Genomic DNA, 20044 nt, shown 5'->3' on the forward strand with positions numbered 1-20044 from the left:
CAGGCCTGCCTAGTGTAACACTGTTTTTATTGTAAATTAGCAATTAAAAATACGAGGATTGCACTCACAGACATATGATGTGTATTCACATATATAGCTTGATTCAAGCCTGCTCTCCTGGTCTATATAGATCGATTGGCTCACAAGGCAGCGGTGTTGTATGGAGATGTTGGTGTATAAGCTAGGAGTTTACTTCCTCATCTCATGTGCTGTTCAGCGCTGAGGCCTTTGTATTGTTTCAGAAATATTATCTATCCTTCTCTACAGTAGGCAAATGGTACTTACATGTACATCTGTATAATCCAAGAATAAACAGACACACATTTCTCATCTTCCCCTTTTTCTGGCGATAAACCCAACAATAAGTTATTATTCCACTCACCCACAGTCAACTGATTACTGACAAGCGGATGTGAAAGGACTTGTGTCCATTTACACCCACTTACCTCCGGTCCACTAAAATAAAAATAAAAGGAGATCTGTCCCTCTCTGTCTAGAGGGATCAGATTGGAGGGGAGACCGGTGTAAATAGGCAGATGTAACCTATTACTTTTCAATATGAGACTAGCAAGCAAAAAGTAAATAAAAAATGGACAATCTTTTGTCCGATTTTTTCATTGTGTGTATTAGGTATTATGCCGCGTACACACGACCGTTTTTTATGATGTGAAAAATTAAATTTTTTATAATGTCATTAAAAACTATCGTGTGTAGTCTCCAGAGCATTTTTCATGACGTGAAAAATGGGCATTAAAAATTTAGAACATGCTCTATTTTTTCGTGTCGTTTTTCACGTTGTCGTTTTTCACATCGTGAAAAACGGTCGTGTGTAGGCTTTAACTACGTGAAAAAAAACGCATATGCTCAGAAGCAAGTTATGAGACGGGAGCGCTCGTTCTGGTAAAACCAGCATTCGTAATGGAGATAGCACATTCATCACGCTGTAACTGACTGAAAAGCACGAAGACTGAAAAGCACGAATCGTCTTTCACTAAACTTTTACTAACACAAAATCAGCAAAAGCAGCCCCAAGGGTGGCGCTATCCGAATTGAACTTCCCCTTTATAGTGCCGTCGTACGTGTTGTACGTCACTGTGCTTTACTCAAGCATTTTTTTTTTTCATGATCGTGTGTAGGCAAGGCCGGCTTGACAAGAATCGGGTTGAAAAAAACGTTTTTTCTAGACCATTAAAAATGGTCGTGTGTACGCGGCATTTTTCTTTTTGATGTCAGCAATTGTCCTCCATCCTCTTGTAAAGTAAGACTGGAATTCTGTGAACATTTTCCTATAGGGTTCTTTTGTTTTTGTGTCTTGTATCTTGTATGTTTGCATTATTTCTTTTAAGAAAAAAAGCAATGGTAAGATATGACATTGGTAAGACATTATACATAATCTACATGCATGGCCACAGCAGGCTTTACTATGTTTAATGTCCAACCGACCTTTAAAAGAGAAGTATGGGAATGTTTTCTTTCAGAATCATACTTACCTAGCTGGATGCAGCATCGGTCTGGTGCTGAACCTGTCCCCCACCGTCTCTAAGACTGAGAATCGAGCGATTAAACACCGCCAATTGCTCGGTTCTCAGAGCTCCCTAAACAGAGAGTCGCTGGGCTGTGGAGGGGGTAGGGAGCGACAGGCTCAGGCTCTCAGTCAGATGCTAGTCCAGGCAAAGCTGCATTTGCCCTGATTTGTGTGCTGTCTAACTTCACCTCAATAGGGCATTCTGTGCCCGAAGAAAAGCAGCACAATGCAAAACAGGTCAAACGCAGCCTCTGAACTGCCATGTACATTGCTCTGTTAGCAGCAATGGGATTTTGATCACCTGCCTTACATGCATTCTGAACACATGCACTGTTTAGCCACAAGGCACTTTCCAAAAGTAATATAAATATCAGACACTTACATACCACAGAATGCCAGAGGAGCACTTTCCTAGCAGGGAGCTATGATATAGCTTGTTCACACTGCAATCCCCAAATGTCCTTGCAGATATCCATCTGCCAGTAGGAGTCTCTTTAAAGCGGGGGTTCACCCGCACATGACACTTTTTACCCTTAGCTTCATGCTCGTTTTGTCTAGGGGAATCGGCTAGTTGTTTTAAAATATGAGCTGTACTTACCGTTTACGAGATGCATCTTCTCCGTCGCTTCCGGGTATGGGCTGCGGGACTGGGCGTTCCTATTTTGATTGACAGTCTTCCGAGAGGCTTCCGATGGTCGCATCCATCGCGTCACGATTTTCCGAAAGAAGCCGAACGTCGGTGCGCAGGCGCAGTATAGAGCCGCACCGACGTTCGGCTTCTTTCGGCTACTAGTGACGCGATGGATGCGACCGTCGGAAGCCTGTCGGAAGCCTGTCAATCAAGAAGCAACGCCCGCTCCCGAAGACCCATACCCGGAAGCGACAGAGAAGATGCATCTCGAAAACGGTAAGTACGGCTCATATTTTAAAACAACTAGCCGATTCCCCTAGACAAAACGAGCATGAAGCTAAGGGGATTGTTTGAAAAAACTGTTTTATGGGTGAACTCCCGCTTTAAAGGAAAACCTACTCTTTCCATCATTGATAGATGCCATTTCTTAAAGTGATTGTAAAGGCAGAAGTTTTTTTATCATAATGCATTCTATGCATTAGGATAAAAAGCCTTCTGTGTTTAGCAGCCCCCCTCAGCCCCCCTAATACTTACCTGAGCCCCCTCTCTATCCAGCGATGTTATAGGATTGTCTCGGCTGCTCAGCCAATGAGGAGAAAAAGAGGGTGGGGCCGGGCCACAGCTCAGGTGCCCCCATAGCAAGCTGCTGACTGTAGGGCACTCAACAGGAGGGAGAGGCAAGGAGAGCTGAAGAGGGACCCAAGAAGAGGAGGATCTGGCCTGCTCTGAGCAAATCTACTGGCTATACTATACTGTAGAAGAGGTGAGTAGGTAGAAATAAAAGAAAAAGGTGAAACTTTCAATGGATGAGGGTTAACAAGGGAAGAGGTTGTGGGGATTAGGGGGAGGAGTAAGCAGAAGTCTTCTTTGATAGATACCTGCTATTGCAAGCAAGAGCAACTGCAAAAGCAATACCTTGAATGAAACCTTAGGCCGGCCATAGATGGTGCGAATGTTTTTCCTGCAACCACGGGTTGCAGGATTTTTTTTTGCACAATTCCTCTTTCAGCACAGACAGTGCTGACAGGGGAATCCCTCCAGCCGAAACGTTTTTTCCCAGTGGGGGGGCAGGGGAAAGCCATTCCTGCTGGAAGAAGACAGTGATTATTGTTAGTAGCAATAGCAGCCCCTAGCGATCATCTCAAGCGAAATCCAGCAAGCTGGTTGTACCCAAGTTGATCGGTCATTCCTGGACCCTCAGCGCACGTAAACAAAGGCAAAACATTAAGTTAAAGTGGAGCTCCACCCAAAAGGGGAATTTCCATTTTAAGGCCTCCTCCACCACTCCTGGTAAAAAAATAGCACTTTTGGGGAGTGGGTACCTGATTTTGAGAGGTACTCACTCCCACTTGGGCTCTGATCGCCTAGGTGACCAGAAGCGGATGTTCTACTTCCCCTCTCCCTCCTCTCAGTCTTCTGGGACACGTCACAGGTCCCAGGGGAATACGGGACCATTCACAATGTGCAGCGCCCGCATGTGCAGTGGGTACCCAGCTGTGGAGCCGCAAGCTGTTCCAGCTGGGTGTCCACAGTTAACATCGCCAGTGCCGAGGGACAGATGACAGGAGATGAAAATGGCTGAGGTTAGCACACTGCTAGATTGTGGGACAGGCGAGTGGCTATTTATTAAAAGTCAACAGCTTTAAGATAAGTTCAAAGGATGCCCAAGCTCATCTTTAATGCCTACTGGGTTGCTGTGGTGCTCCTCTCTGCCTCTCCTTCTCCAAGCTAGTGGCTGGAGGGAGTACAAGATCTCTGGGGACCGGTAGTAGCAGAGCAAGGATCCATGGGAGAAGGGCTGTGGGAGGCTGATGGATACAGAGAGACCGGCAAACCTGATTGGAGGGAGTGAGTGATCAGGGTATTGCATTGGAATTTGCTAACAATCTGATTGGTCATTACAAGTGTTGTAAGTAACGGCGTCTAAATAAACGCTGTTACCCAACGATGCCCCTTTTGAGGGTAACGAGTAATCTACCTGATTACTCTTGCCCTCTCGGCAACGCCGTTCCCATTACTTGGGCGGCGTTACCGAAATTACATTTACCGCCACTAGATGGCAGCAGAGCGCAACGTCACAGACACTCCCACCCGCGATCCCAGCATTGGCCAGTGTGCAGTCATGATGGACATCACAGTGGACCGATGAATGCGATTTGCGGCCGGGACGTGATGACGCGTCACGTCATGCACGGCTGGCCCCTTCAAAACGGGAGTCAAAGCGCGACTGTGCGTGACGATACTTTAAGGACCCATGTTAACTGGGGTACTTCTACTGAAAAATCTACTGCTACCAGTTTGGAGTATTAACTTAATATTTTGCAACTTTGAGGCTGCCAACATTAGAGCCATTATCAGCTTTGAATATTACTGGGAGGCCAATACTCTAGTAACTAGGACCACCAGACATTTTATATTGATAGCACAAGAAGGCCTATGCATTTATGAAGATCATGTTTATCATCTAATTCATGGGACTTTATTACCACTTGTTGTTTTTTTAGCAATATAGGATTATTATCCGCACATTTTAGCACTTGCAGCATTACATTCAGCACTGGTTGTGTTCATTGTTATTTATTGCCCTTATCACTCTTTTTTTCATTTCACTTGGGTATTTAGATATACTTATATTTATATACATTTAGATTGAGCAGCAATTTTTTATTTATTCATTATCGCCTCTTTTTCACTTGGAGGCGCGAGAGCCCTTTATACATATTTAGAATATTTTAAAAAAAAGTCAGTTACTTTGCTGAGTAACTAATTACTTTTTCAATGTAGTAACTGAGTCACTAACGCAATTACTTTTTCGAAAAAGGAATTTGTAACTAACTAATTACATTTTTAAAGTAAGATGAGCAACACTGGTCATTACAGCTGAATAGGTAGGAAGTGGAAGAGGAAGGAGAACCTGCTTCTGGATGCAGACTCCCCCAAGTAGCAAAATAAAACTCTGCCAGTATTCATAAAGTGATACTAAACACACACTGTTTAATTTACATTGTCCCTTCTATTTCTGTATGTGAATAATGGCACTGTAATTATTTTAATAATAAATAAAAAATCTAAGTATTTTTTCCTAATCGATATACAGCTGTCACATGACCCAGCTCTCTCCCAGCCTGTCTGCAGTGAAACATAAGCAGGAGGAGCATCTAGTCCTCTGCTGCTGGTCACATGTTCAAAATAAAAAAACAGCCTTTGGAATACAGAGTAAAAATAAATAAATAATATCAATAAGCTGTTTTAAATTGACAAACAAATATATATTTGAAATCAAATCATTATTTTGTGAAAATAACATGGTGTGGGCGGTTTTCTGCCAGCCACAGGATGTGTCACACCCCTCCAGCCTGTATATTGGAATAATTAGGAGGTGAAGCCTTCGTTATTCTACATATAATATCCCGCCCCATTGTGTTTAGCTGGTTAGTGGGCATGGAGGAGAAGAGAGGGAGCGTGCTGTCATTTACCACTGTGTGTACCCCCACGTGTGTGACTCTATAGTCACATGGGCTGCTCAGATGTGATAAGAAGATAATGCTCAGCATAGAAACACTTACTGAAAACTGAGCATGTGCAGAGTTGCCTCCAGAGCTGCAAAATCCCTAGCTGAATTGGGGACATGAACAGAAGGTGGAGATAGAGAGCAGCAGGATCAACCAGGTTTTATGCAGAATACAGAAAATGAATCTCATAGTGAGTGAGTATGAACAACATGAAATACACCAAAAAGTGAAACTGTGCTTAGAAAATTACACTAACTCTACAGCTTTTATATTATTAAAGATACAGTATAAATTGGTAAGTATTCAAGAACAAAAGTTATTCAACTGAACTTGCTATAAAGACATTTCATTACTCATCCAGGTAGCTTCCTCAGTTGTAATGGCTGTCAGAAAAATATTCTAGCATATAAAAAGGTAATTTTAATCCAATTGCCATGGAATGTGTCATTGCAGATGTTAATTATCTAAGGACAAGATGGTCACCATATGTATAACCTGGTAGTTTTAATGTGATTGTAAAGTCATGTTTTTTTTTTTCAATAAAAATAACAAACATGTCATACTTACCTGCTATTGCAGTGGATTTGTACAGAGAAGCCTGGATCCTCCTCTTCTCTGGTCCCTTTTCTGTGATATTGGCCCCTCCCTCCTGTTGAGTTCCCCCACAGAAAGCAGATTGCTCTGGGGGCACCCAATTAGAGTCAGAGCTCCTTGTGTCCATTTAGACACGGAGCTGCGGCTCGACCCCGCCCCCTCTCTCTCTCCTGATTGGCTGAATGACTTTGATTGACAGCATCGGGAGCCAATTGTGCTGTTGCTCAGTCTCAGCCAATCAGGAGGCAGAGTCTCAGATGGAAGAAGACATTCGTGGACGTCACTGGACAGTGATGAGGCTCAGGTAAATATTTGGGGGGCCACTGCACATAGAATGCATTAAGATAAAAAACCTTCTGACTTTACAACTCCTTTAAAGACCTGCAGAAACTACCTGGATGAGTAGATAAACATCTCAAAATAAAGCAAGTTTATTTAGTGCAAATAACTAGTGGTAGTCATGCCTGCTTCCATTTTATCACCCCACTGATGTGCCATTCGATCAGAACAATCAAATTGCATAATTTCCCTTCCGATTTACTTAGACTCTGCTTAGATAGAATTCGACCAAATCGACCAGGCTGGGAAATTGTCGATAGCGTTGCATTAATCAGTTGTATTGAGTTGCTTAGTTCATGAATTCGTTCAATCAGATTATGATATTGCATGGTGAAAACAGAGATGTGATTGATAACTTACGATCGTTTCTAACTATCAATTAACCACTTGCCGACCGCGCAACGCACATATACGTCAGCAGAATGGCTCGTGTGGGTAAAGCAACGTACCTGTACGTTGCTTTAAAAATCCTGCCAATGCGGGCGCGCATACCCGTGGATTCGATGTCTGCCGGTGTCCCGTGATCGTGTCATGGAGCGGGGGAGAACAGGGAGATGCCTTTGTAAACAAGGCATTTCCTTGTTCTGCCTAGTGACAGGACAGTGATCTACTGCTCCCTGTGATCAGGAGCAGTGATCACTGTTGTGTCACATGTAGCCCATCCCCCTCACAGTTAGAATTACTCCCTAGGACACACTTAACCCCTTCCTCGCCCCCTTACCTAACAGTGTCATTTACACAGTAATCAGTGCATTTTTATAGCACTGATCGTTGTATAAATGAAAATGGTCCCAAAATAGTGTCAAAAGTGTCCTATGTGTCCATCATAATGTCGCAGTCACGATAAAAATCGCAGATTGCCGCCATTTCTAATAAAAAATATATAATAAAAATGCCATAAAATGATCCCCTATTTGTAGACGCGTGTCTGTGTCACATTGATCTAATGGGTTGTCACTGATGGATTGATTCTTTCTATCATAAAAATTGATGAGAAAATAAGTAAAGAATTTATCAAAGCATGTATCGCACCATTAGAAATAAAAGACAATAAGCGTGTTCTGACAAACATAGACAGCAAGGCAATCATGGTAAACCAAACACACCAAAAATACTAATATATCAATAGTGCACTTTAAAAATATGACAATGCAATCTAACAAACAAAACTCCATACCAGCAAAAAAAAATCGAAATTTCAACAGCAAAAACTATAAGAAATTTCAAACGTTGGTTTTACTATAAACTGGGACACTGGGACACCCCCCCCCCCCCCCCGGGACACTGGAACCCCCCCCCCCCCTAAATTCTATAGACAGGATCCTTAATCCTTAAAAAAAGTGTGTAAATATCTTCTAGCCACAAAAGAGTCATCAACCACTACTGTAAAAGTGTCTCCTATTCCAACAGTGACTACACCTACGCCCACCACTGAAACCTCAACGTCAACAACATACTCAACATCAACACCTACGATGACAACACCAAAGACATCAGTCACTACACCTACGCCCACCACTGAAACCTCAACGTCAACAACATACTCAACACCTACGATGACAACACCAAAGACCACAGTCACTACACCTACGCCCACCACTGAAACCTCAACGTCAACAACATACTCAACACCTACGATGACAACACCAAAGACCACAGTCACTACACCTACGCCCACCACTGAAACCTCAACGTCAACAACATACTCAACACCTACGATGACAACACCAAAGACAACAGTGACTACACCTACACCCACCACCTCTGAAATGACTTCATTAACAACGCATTCAACATCAACATCCTCTACTACTACAGCAAAACCCACCACATCAACAACTCACCAAACATCAACACCTACCATGTCTTCATCCACTCACAAAACAATACCAACTAGCACAGTAACCACTCCTACACCCACCATCCCAGAAACAACATCAACCACTCAAACAACTATTTCCAGTGTCAAGACAACACCAAGTACAACAGAGACCACACATACTCCTACTACCACTAAACCTACAACATTAACACCGACTCCTACTTCAACCACTCACACAACTTCAACCACAACGCCAACTACAACAGTGAGCACTCACACACCAACTACTTCAGAGACAACTACATCAACAACACACTCAACTTCAACACCTACTACAATTTCAACCACTCCGACAACTGCTTCAACTACTAAGACAACACCAACTACTCCAGAGACCACACATACTTCCACTATAACTAAAATCACAAAATCTACACCTACTCCTACTTCAACCACTGATACAACTTCTACCACAATGCCATCTACAACTTCCACTACCAAGACTACCCCAACAACACACTCAACATCAACACCTACTACAACCCCAACCACTCACCCAACTACTTCAACTACTTCCACTACCAACACTACACCAGAGACCACACATACTTCCACTACCACTCAAACCACAACATCAATGCCTACTCCTACTTCAAGCACTCACACAACTTCCACTACAAAACCAACTACAACCGTGAGCACTCACACACCAACCACTTCAGAGACAACTGCATCAACAACACACTCAACATCAAAACCTACTCCAACCTCAACCACTCATCCAACGTCTTCTACTACCATGAAAACACTAACTACACCAGATACTACACATACTTCCACTACCACTGAAACCACAAAACCGACACCTACTCCAACTTTAACCACTCACACAACTTCTACCAAAACGCCATCTACATCAACAACACACTCAACATCAACACCTACTACGACCTCCACCACTCACCCAACTACTTCAACTACTTCCACTACCAAGACGACACCAGAGACCACACATACTTCCACTACCACTCAAACCACAACATCAATGCCTACTCCTACTTCAAGCACTCACACAACTTCCACCACAACACCAACTACAACAGTGAGCACCCACACACCAACTACTTCAGAGACAACTACATCAACAACACATTCAACATCAACACCTTCTACGACTTCAACCACTCACACAACTACTTCAACTACTAAGACAACACCTACTACACCAGAGACTACGCATACTTCCACTACTACTGAAACAACAAAACCGACGCCTACTCCTACTTTAACCACTCTCACAACTTCTACCACAACGCCATTTACAACAGTGAGCACTCAGACACCAACTACTTCAGAGACAACTGCATCAACAACACACTCAACATCAAAACCTACTCCAACCTCAACCACTCATCCAACTTCTTCTACTACTAAGACAACACTAACTACACCAGATACTAAACATACTTCCACTACCACTGAAACCACAAAACCGACACCTACTCCTACTTTAACCACTCACACAACTTCTACCAAAACGCCATCTACATCAACAACACACTCAACATCAACACCTACTACAATTTCAACCACTCCGACAACTGCTTCAACTACTAAGACAACACCAACTACTCCAGAGACCACACATACTTCCACTATCACTAAAATCACAAAATCTACACCTACTCCTACTTCAACCACTGATACAACTTCTACCACAATGCCATCTACAACTTCCACTACCAAGACTACACCAACAACACACTCAACATCAACACCTACTACAACCCCAGCCACTCACCCAACTACTTCAACTACTTCCACTACCAACACTACACCAGAGACCACACATACTTCCATTACCACTCAAACCACAACATCAATGCCTACTCCTACTTCCACCACTCACACAATTTCCACCACAACACCAACTACAACAGTGAGCACTCACACACCAACTACTTCAGAGACAACTACATCAACAACACACTCAACATCAACATCTTCTACAACTTCAACCACTCACACAACAACTTCAACTACTAAGACAACACCAACTACACCAGAGACTACACATACTTCCACTACCACTGAAACCACAAAGCCAACACCTACTCCTACTTTAACCACTCTCACAACTTCTACCACAACGCCATTTACAACAGAGAGCACTCACACACCAACTACTTCAGAGACAACTGCATCAACAACACATTCAACATCAAAACCTACTCCAACCTCAACCACTCATCCAACTTCTTCTACTACTAAGACAACACTAACTACACCAGATACTACACATACTTCCACTACCACTGAAACCACAAAACCGACACCTACTCCTACTTTAACCACTCTCACAACTTCTACCACAACGCCATCTACAACAGTGAGCACTCACACACCAACCACTTCAGAAACTACAACATCTACAACACACTCAACATCAACACCTACTACAACCTCAACCACTCATCCAACTTCTTCTACTACTAAGACAACACCAACTACACCAGATACTACACATACTTCCACTACCACTGAAACCACAAAACCGACACCTACTCCCACTTCAACCACTCACACAACTTCTACCACAACACCATCTACATCAACAACACACTCAACATCAACACCTACTACAACCTCAACCACTCACCCAACTACTTCAACTACTTCCACTACAGCAGAGACCACACATACTTCCACTACCACTCAAACCACAACATCAATGCCTACTCCTACTTCCACCACAACGCCATCTACAACAGTGAGCACTCACACACCAACCACTTCAGAAACTACAACATCTACAACACACTCAACATCAACACCTACTACAATTTCAACCACTCATCCAACTTCTTCCACTACTAAGACAACACCAACTACACCAGAGACGACACATACTTCCACTACCACTGAAACCAAAAAACCGACACCTACTCCTACTTCAACCACTCACACAACTTCTACCACAACGCCATCTACATCAACAACACACTCAACATCAACACCTACTACAAACTCAACCACTCACCCAACTACTTCAACTACTTCCACGACCAAGACTACACCAGAGACCACACATACTTCCACTACCACTCAAACCACAACATCAATGCCTACTCCTACATCCACCACTCACACAACTTCCACCACAACACCAACTACAAAAGTGAGCACTCACACACCAACTACTTCAGAGACAACTACATCAACAACACACTCAACTTCAACACCAACTACAACTTCAACCACTCACACAACTACTTCAACTACTAATACAACACCAACTATACCAGAGACCACACATACTTCCACTACCACTGAAACTACAAAACCGACACCTACTCCTACTTTAACCACTCTCACAACTTCTACCACAACGCCATTTACAACACCATCTACAACAGTGAGCACCCAAACACCAACCACTTCAGAAACTACAACATCTACAACACACTCAACATCAACACCTACTACAACCTCAACCACTCACCCAACAACTTCAACTACTTCCACTACCAAGACTACACCAGAGACCACACATACTTCCACTACCACTCAAACCACAACATCAATGCCTACTCCAACCACTCACACAACTTCCACCACAACACCAACTACAACAGTGATAACTCACACACCAACTACTTCAGAGACAACTACATCAACAACACACTCAACATCAACACCTTCTACAACTTCAACCACTCACACAACTACTAAGACAACTCCAACTACACATACGTCCACTACCACTGAAACCCCAAAGCCGACACCTACTCCTACTTTAACCACTCTCACAACTTCTACCACAACGCCAACTACAACAGTGAGCACTCACACACCAACCTCTTCAGAAACTACAACATCTACAACACACTCAACATCAACACCTACTACAACCTCAACCACTCATCCAACTTCTTCTACTACTAAGACAACGCTAACTACACCAGATACTACACATACTTCCACTACCACTGAAAGCACAAAACCAACACCTACTCCCACTTCAACCACTCACACAACTTCTACCACAACGCCATCTACATCAACAACACACTCAACATCAACACCTACTACAACCTCAACCACTCACCCAACTACTTCAACTGCTTCAACTACTTCCACTACCAAGACTACACCAGAGACCACACATACTTCCACTACCACTCAAACCACAACATCAATGCCTACTCCTACTTCCACCACAACACCAACTACAACAGTGAGCACTCACACACCAACTACTTCAGAGACAACTACATCAACAACACACTCAACATCAACACCTTCTACAATTTCAACCACTCGGACAACTATTTCAACTACTAAGACAACACCAACTACTTCAGAGACCACACATACTTTCACTATCACTAAAACCACAAAATCTACACCTACTCCTACTTTGACTACTCATACAACTTCTACCACAACGCCATCTACAACAGTGAGCACTCACACACCAACCACTTCAGAAACTACAACATCTACAACACACTCAACATCAACACCTACTACAACCTCAACCACTCATCCAACTTCTTCCACTACTAAGACAACACCAACTACACCAGAGACTACACATACTTCCACTACCACTGAAACCACAAAACCAACACCTACTCCTACTTTAACCACTCTCACAACTTCTACCACAACGCCATTTACAACACCATCTACAACAGAGAGCACTCAAACACCAACCACTTCAGAAACTACAACATCTACAACACACTCAACATCAACACCTACTACAACCTCAACCACTCACCCAACTACTTCAACTACTTCCACTACCAAGACTACACCAGACACCACACATACTTCCACTACCACTCAAACCACAACATCATTGCCTACTCCAACCACTCACACAAATTCCACCACAACACCAACTACAACAGTGAGCACTAACACACCAACTACTTCAGAGACAACTACATCAACAACACACTCAACATCAACACCTTCTACAACTTCAACCACTCACACAACTACTAAGACAACTCCAACTACACCAGAGACTACACATACTTCCACTAGCACTGAAACCACAAAGCCCACACCTACTCCTACTTTAACCACTCTCACAACTTCTACCACAACGCCATTTACAACAGTGAGCACTCACACACCAACTACTTCAGAGACAACTACATCAACAACACACTTAACATCAACACCTACTACAATTTCAACCACTCAGACAACTACTTCAACTACTAAGACAACACCAAATACTCCAGAGACCACACATACTTCCACTACCACTGAAACCACAAAACCGACACCTACTCCTACTTTAACCACTCTCACAACTTCTACCACAACGCCATTTACAACACCATCTACAACAGTGAGCACTCAAACACCAACCACTTCAGAAACTACAACATCTACAACACACTCAACCTCAACACCTACTACAAGCTCAACCACTCATCCAACTTCTTCCACTACTAAGACAACACCAACTACACCAGATACTACACATACTTCCACTACCACTGAAACCACAAAACCAACACCTACTCCTACTTTAACCACTCTCACAACTTCTACCACAACGTCATTTACAACACCATCTACAACAGTGAGCACTCAAACACCAACCACTTCAGAAACTACAACATCTACAACACACTCAACATCAACACCTACTACAACCTCAACTACTCACCCAACAACTTTAACTACTTCCACTACCAAGACTACACCAGAGACCACACATACTTCCACTGCCACTCAAACCACAACATCAATGCCTACTCCAACCACTCATACAACTTCCACCACAACACCAACTACAACAGTGAGAACTCACACACCAACTACTTCAGAGACAACTACATCAACAACACACTCAACATCAACAACTTCTACAACTTCAACCAATCACACAACTACTAAGACAACTCCAACTACACAAGAGACTACACATACTTCCACTAGCACTGAAACCACAAAGCCCACACCTACTCATACTTTAACCACTCTCACAACTTCTACCACAATGCCATTTACAACAGTGAGCACTCACACACCAACTACTTCAGAGACAACTACATCAACAACACACTTAACATCAACACCTACTACAATTTCAACCACTCAGACAACTACTTCAACTACTAAGACAACACCAAATACTCTAGAGACCACACATACTTCCACTACCACTGAAACCACAAAACCGACACCTACTCCTACTTTAACCACTCTCACAACTTCTACCACAACGCCATTTACAACACCATCTACAACAGTGAGCACTCAAACACCAACCACTTCAGAAACTACAACATCTACAACACACTCAACATCAACACCTACTACAAGCTCAACCACTCATCCAACTTCTTCCACTACTAAGACAACACCAACTACACCAGAGACTACACATACTTCCACTACCACAGAAACCACAAAACCAACACCTACTCCTACTTTAACCACTCTCACAACTTCTACCACAACGCCATTTACAACACCATCTACAACAGTGAGCACTCAAACACCAACCACTTCAGAAACTACAACATCTACAACACACTCAACATCAACACCTACTACATCCTCAACCACTCACCCAACAACTTTAACTACTTCCATTACCAAGACTACACCAGAGACCACACATACTTCCACTGCCACTCAAACCACAACAGCAATGCCTACTCCAACCACTCATACAACTTCCACCACAACACCAACTACAACAGTGAGAACTCACACACCAACTACTTCAGAGACAACTACATCAACAACACACTCAACATCAACAACTTCTACAATTTCAACCAATCACACAACTACTAAGACAACTCCAACTACACCAGAGACTACACATACTTACACAAGCACTGAAACCACAAAGCCCACACCTACTCCTACTTTAACCACTCTCACAACTTCTACCACAACGCCATTTACAACAGTGAGCACTCACACACCAACTACTTCAGAGACAACTACATCAACAACACACTTAACATCAACACCTACTACAATTTCAACCACTCAGACAACTACTTCAACTACTAAGACAACACCAAATACTCCAGAGACCACACATACTTCCACTACCACTGAAACCACAAAACCGACACCTACTCCTACTTTAACCACTCTCACAACTTCTACCACAACGCCATTTACAACACCATCTACAACAGTGAGCACTCAAACACCAACCACTTCAGAAACTACAACATCTACAACACACTCAACCTCAACACCTACTACAAGCTCAACCACTCATCCAACTTCTTCCACTACTAAGACAACACCAACTACACCAGATACTACACATACTTCCACTACCACTGAAACCACAAAACCAACACCTACTCCTACTTTAACCACTCTCACAACTTCTACCACAACGTCATTTACAACACCATCTACAACAGTGAGCACTCAAACACCAACCACTTCAGAAACTACAACATCTACAACACACTCAACATCAACACCTACTAAAACCTCAACTACTCACCCAACAACTTTAACTACTTCCACTACCAAGACTACACCAGAGACCGCACATACTTCCACTGCCACTCAAACCACAACATCAATGCCTACTCCAACCACTGATACAACTTCCACCACAACACCAACTACAACAGTGAGAACTCACACACCAACTACTTCAGAGACAACTACATCAACAACACACTCAACATCAACAACTTCTACAACTTCAACCAATCACACAACTACTAAGACAACTCCAACTACACAAGAGACTACACATACTTCCACTAGCACTGAAACCACAAAGCCCACACCTACTCCTACTTTAACCACTCTCACAACTTCTACCACAACGCCATTTACAACAGTGAGCACTCACACACCAACTACTTCAGAGACAACTACATCAACAACACACTTAACATCAACACCTACTACAATTTCAACCACTCAGACAACTACTTCAACTACTAAGACAACACCAAATACTCTAGAGACCACACATACTTCCACTACCACTGAAACCACAAAACCGACACCTACTCCTACTTTAACCACTCTCACAACTTCTACCACAACGCCATTTACAACACCATCTACAACAGTGAGCACTCAAACACCAACCACTTCAGAAACTACAACATCTACAACATACTCAACCTCAACACCTACTACAAGCTCAACCACTCATCCAACTTCTTCCACTACTAAGACAACACCAACTACACCAGAGACTACACATACTTCCACTACCACAGAAACCACAAAACCAACACCTACTCCTACTTTAACCACTCTCACAACTTCTACCACAACGCCATTTACAACACCATCTACAACAGTGAGCACTCAAACACCAACCACTTCAGAAACTACAACATCTACAACACACTCAACATCAACACCTACTACATCCTCAACCACTCACCCAACAACTTTAACTACTTCCACTACCAAGACTACACCAGAGACCACACATACTTCCACTGCCACTCAAACCACAACATCAATGCCTACTCCAACCACTCATACAACTTCCACCACAACACCAACTACAACAGTGAGAACTCACACACCAACTACTTCAGAGACAACTACATCAACAACACACTCAACATCAACACCTTCTACAACTTCAACCACTCACACAACTACTAAGACAACTCCAACTACACCAGAGACTACACATACTTCCACTAGCACTGAAACCACAAAGCCCACACCTACTCCTACTTTAACCACTCTCACAACTTCTACCACAACGCCATTTACAACAGTGAGCACTCACACACCAACTACTTCAGAGACAACTACATCAACAACACACTTAACATCAACACCTACTACTCCTACTTTAACCACTCTCACAACTTCTACCACAACGCCATTTACATCAGTGAGCACTCACACACCAACTACTTCAGAGACAACTACATCAACAACACACTTAAAATCAACACCTACTACAATTTCAACCACTCAGACAACTACTTCAACTACTAAGACAACACCAAATACTCCAGAGACCACACGTACTTCCACTACCACTGAAACCACAAAACCGACACCTACTCCTGCTTTAACCACTCTCACAACTTCTACCACAACGCCATTTACAACACCATCTACAACAGTGAGCACTCAAACACCAACCACTTCAGAAACTACAACATCTATAACACACTCCACATCAACACCTACTACAAGCTCAACCACTCATCCAACTTCTTCCACTACTAAGACAACACCAGAGACTACACATACTTCCACTACCACTGAAAGCACAAAACAGACACCAACCACTTCAGAAACTACCAAGACTACACCAGAGACCACACATACTTCCACTACCACTCAAACCACAACATCAATGCCTACTCCAACCACTCACACAACTTCCACCACAACACCAACAGTGAGCACTCAAACACCAACCACTTCAGAAACTACAACATCTACAACACACTCAACATCAACACCTACTACAAGCTCAACCACTCATCCAACTTCTTCCACTACTAAGACAACACCAACTACACCAGAGACTACACATACTTCCACTACCACTGAAACCACAAAACCGACACCTACTCCTACTTTAACCACTCTCACAACTTCTACCACAACGCCATTTACAACACCATCTACAACAGTGAGCACTCAAACACCAACCACTTCAGAAACTACAACATCTACAACACACTCAACATCAACACCTACTACAACCTCAACCACTCATCCAACTTCTTCCACTACTAAGACAACACCAACTACACCAGAGACTACACATACTTCCACTACCACTGAAACCACAAAACCAACACCTACTCCTACTTTAACCACTCTCACAACTTCTACCACAACGCCATTTACAACACCATCTACAACAGTGAGCACTCACACACCAACTACTTCAGAGACAACTACATCAACAACACACTTAACATCAACACCTACTACAATTTCAACCACTCAGACAACTACTTCAACTACTAAGACAACACCAAATACTCCAGAGACCACACATACTTCCACTACCACTAAAACCACAACATCAATGCCTACTTCAACCACTCACACAACTTCCACCACAATGCCAACTACAACAAATAGCACACATACACCAACCACTTCAGAAACTACAACATCAACACCTACTACAAATTCAACCACTCACACAACAACTTCTACTAGTAAGACAACACCAACTACAATAGTGACCACTCATACTCCAAGCATCACTGAAACCACTACATTAACCCCTACTACGACTTCAACAATTTATACATCTTATACGACAACACCAACTACAACTACACCACCCACATGTTGTATAACCACAACATCAACGACCACTGAAACCACAACATTAACATCTTCCACTACTGCTAGTACTTCAACCACTGAACCCACATCTACTGCAACTACACCATTTACAACTCTTACAACAAATACACCAGCCACATCTGAATCTACCACATCAACAACACACTCAATTTCAACCCCTGCTTCGAATGCAACAACTCACACAACTATATCTACTAAGAAAACAGAGACAACCACACCAATGTCAACCACAGCTGTGACTTCACATACACCCTCCACCTTATCTAGCCCTATTACCGTTAATTCACCTTCTTTCAGTTCTACTTCTTTTACAGTTAATATTCAAACTTATTCGTCAACACATCCATCTTCTGCGGCTCTTGAAAGTGGAACATCTTCAATTACTTCAAGTAAGTTTTTACACTTTATATATTTTTTTTACCACAGTACCGTTTAATGCACGCTGTTTTTACTGGTCCAACAAAATGGGGTAGATTCAGGTAGCTGCGCTTTAAGTTACGGCGGCGCAGCGTATTGTATTTACGCTACGCCGACGCAACTTATAGGAGCAAGTGCAGTATTCACAAAGCGTAAGCCTGCGTAATTCAAATGTGGGAGGGGGGGCGTGTTTTATGCTAATGTATTATGACCTGACGTGATTGATGTGTTTTACGAACGGCGCATGCGCCGTCCGTGTACATATCCCAGTGTGCATTGCTCTCAAGTACGCCGCAATGACGTATTGGTTTAGACGTGAACATAAATTATGTCCAGCCCTATTCACGAACGACTTACGCAAACGACGCAAACAATTCAAATTTCGAAGCGGGAACGACGGCCATACTTAACCACTTCCCGACGGCCGTACGACTATATACGGCCGCCGGGTTGCTCTACTTCTCTGGGAGGCCGTGTTTTTACGGCCGCCCCTTTTCGCGTTCCCCGCGCGCGCTCCCGAGCGCGCAGCGGGGAACTGCTGTGCTGGCCGTGTCCCTTGGACACAGCCAGTCACAGATCGCCGTGAACGGCCAATCGGAGCGGCCGTTTCCTAGGCGATCTGTGCGGCCAATGAGAGATGATCTCATATGTTTACATATGAGATCATCTCTCATTCCCGGCTCTCGCAGACAGCGGTGCTGTCAGGGGAGAGAGGAGACGGATCTGTGTCTCTTGTACATAGAGACACAGATCGGTCACCCCCCCAGTCACCCCCCCTCCCCCACAGTTAGAACACTAATTAGGATACACATTTAACCCCTTCCTCACCCCCTAGTGTTAACCCCTTCCCTGCCAGTCACATT

General features: G+C 43.2%; 1 protein-coding gene across 2 annotated transcripts in view; it reads left to right on the forward strand.

Moving 5' to 3' along the window:
• The first annotated feature begins 8018 nt into the window (after positions 1-8018).
• LOC120916763 (mucin-2-like) overlaps positions 8019-20044 on the forward strand; it is a 28555-nt gene continuing 16529 nt past the window's right edge. Inside the window, exons 1-3 of one of the 2 annotated variants that reach the window (XM_040327698.1) lie at positions 8019-15286; positions 15749-17249; positions 18363-19153. In XM_040327698.1, the coding sequence (XP_040183632.1) occupies positions 8077-15286; positions 15749-17249; positions 18363-19153 (9502 nt within the window). In that variant the 5' untranslated portion in view covers positions 8019-8076. Of the gene's footprint in view, positions 17250-18362; positions 19154-20044 lie in introns of both variants that reach the window. The other variant, XM_040327697.1, reaches the window with a different exon arrangement.

The sequence above is a fragment of the Rana temporaria genome, chromosome 11 (assembly GCF_905171775.1).
Source record: "Rana temporaria chromosome 11, aRanTem1.1, whole genome shotgun sequence".
NCBI classification, from domain to species: Eukaryota; Metazoa; Chordata; class Amphibia; order Anura; family Ranidae; genus Rana; species Rana temporaria.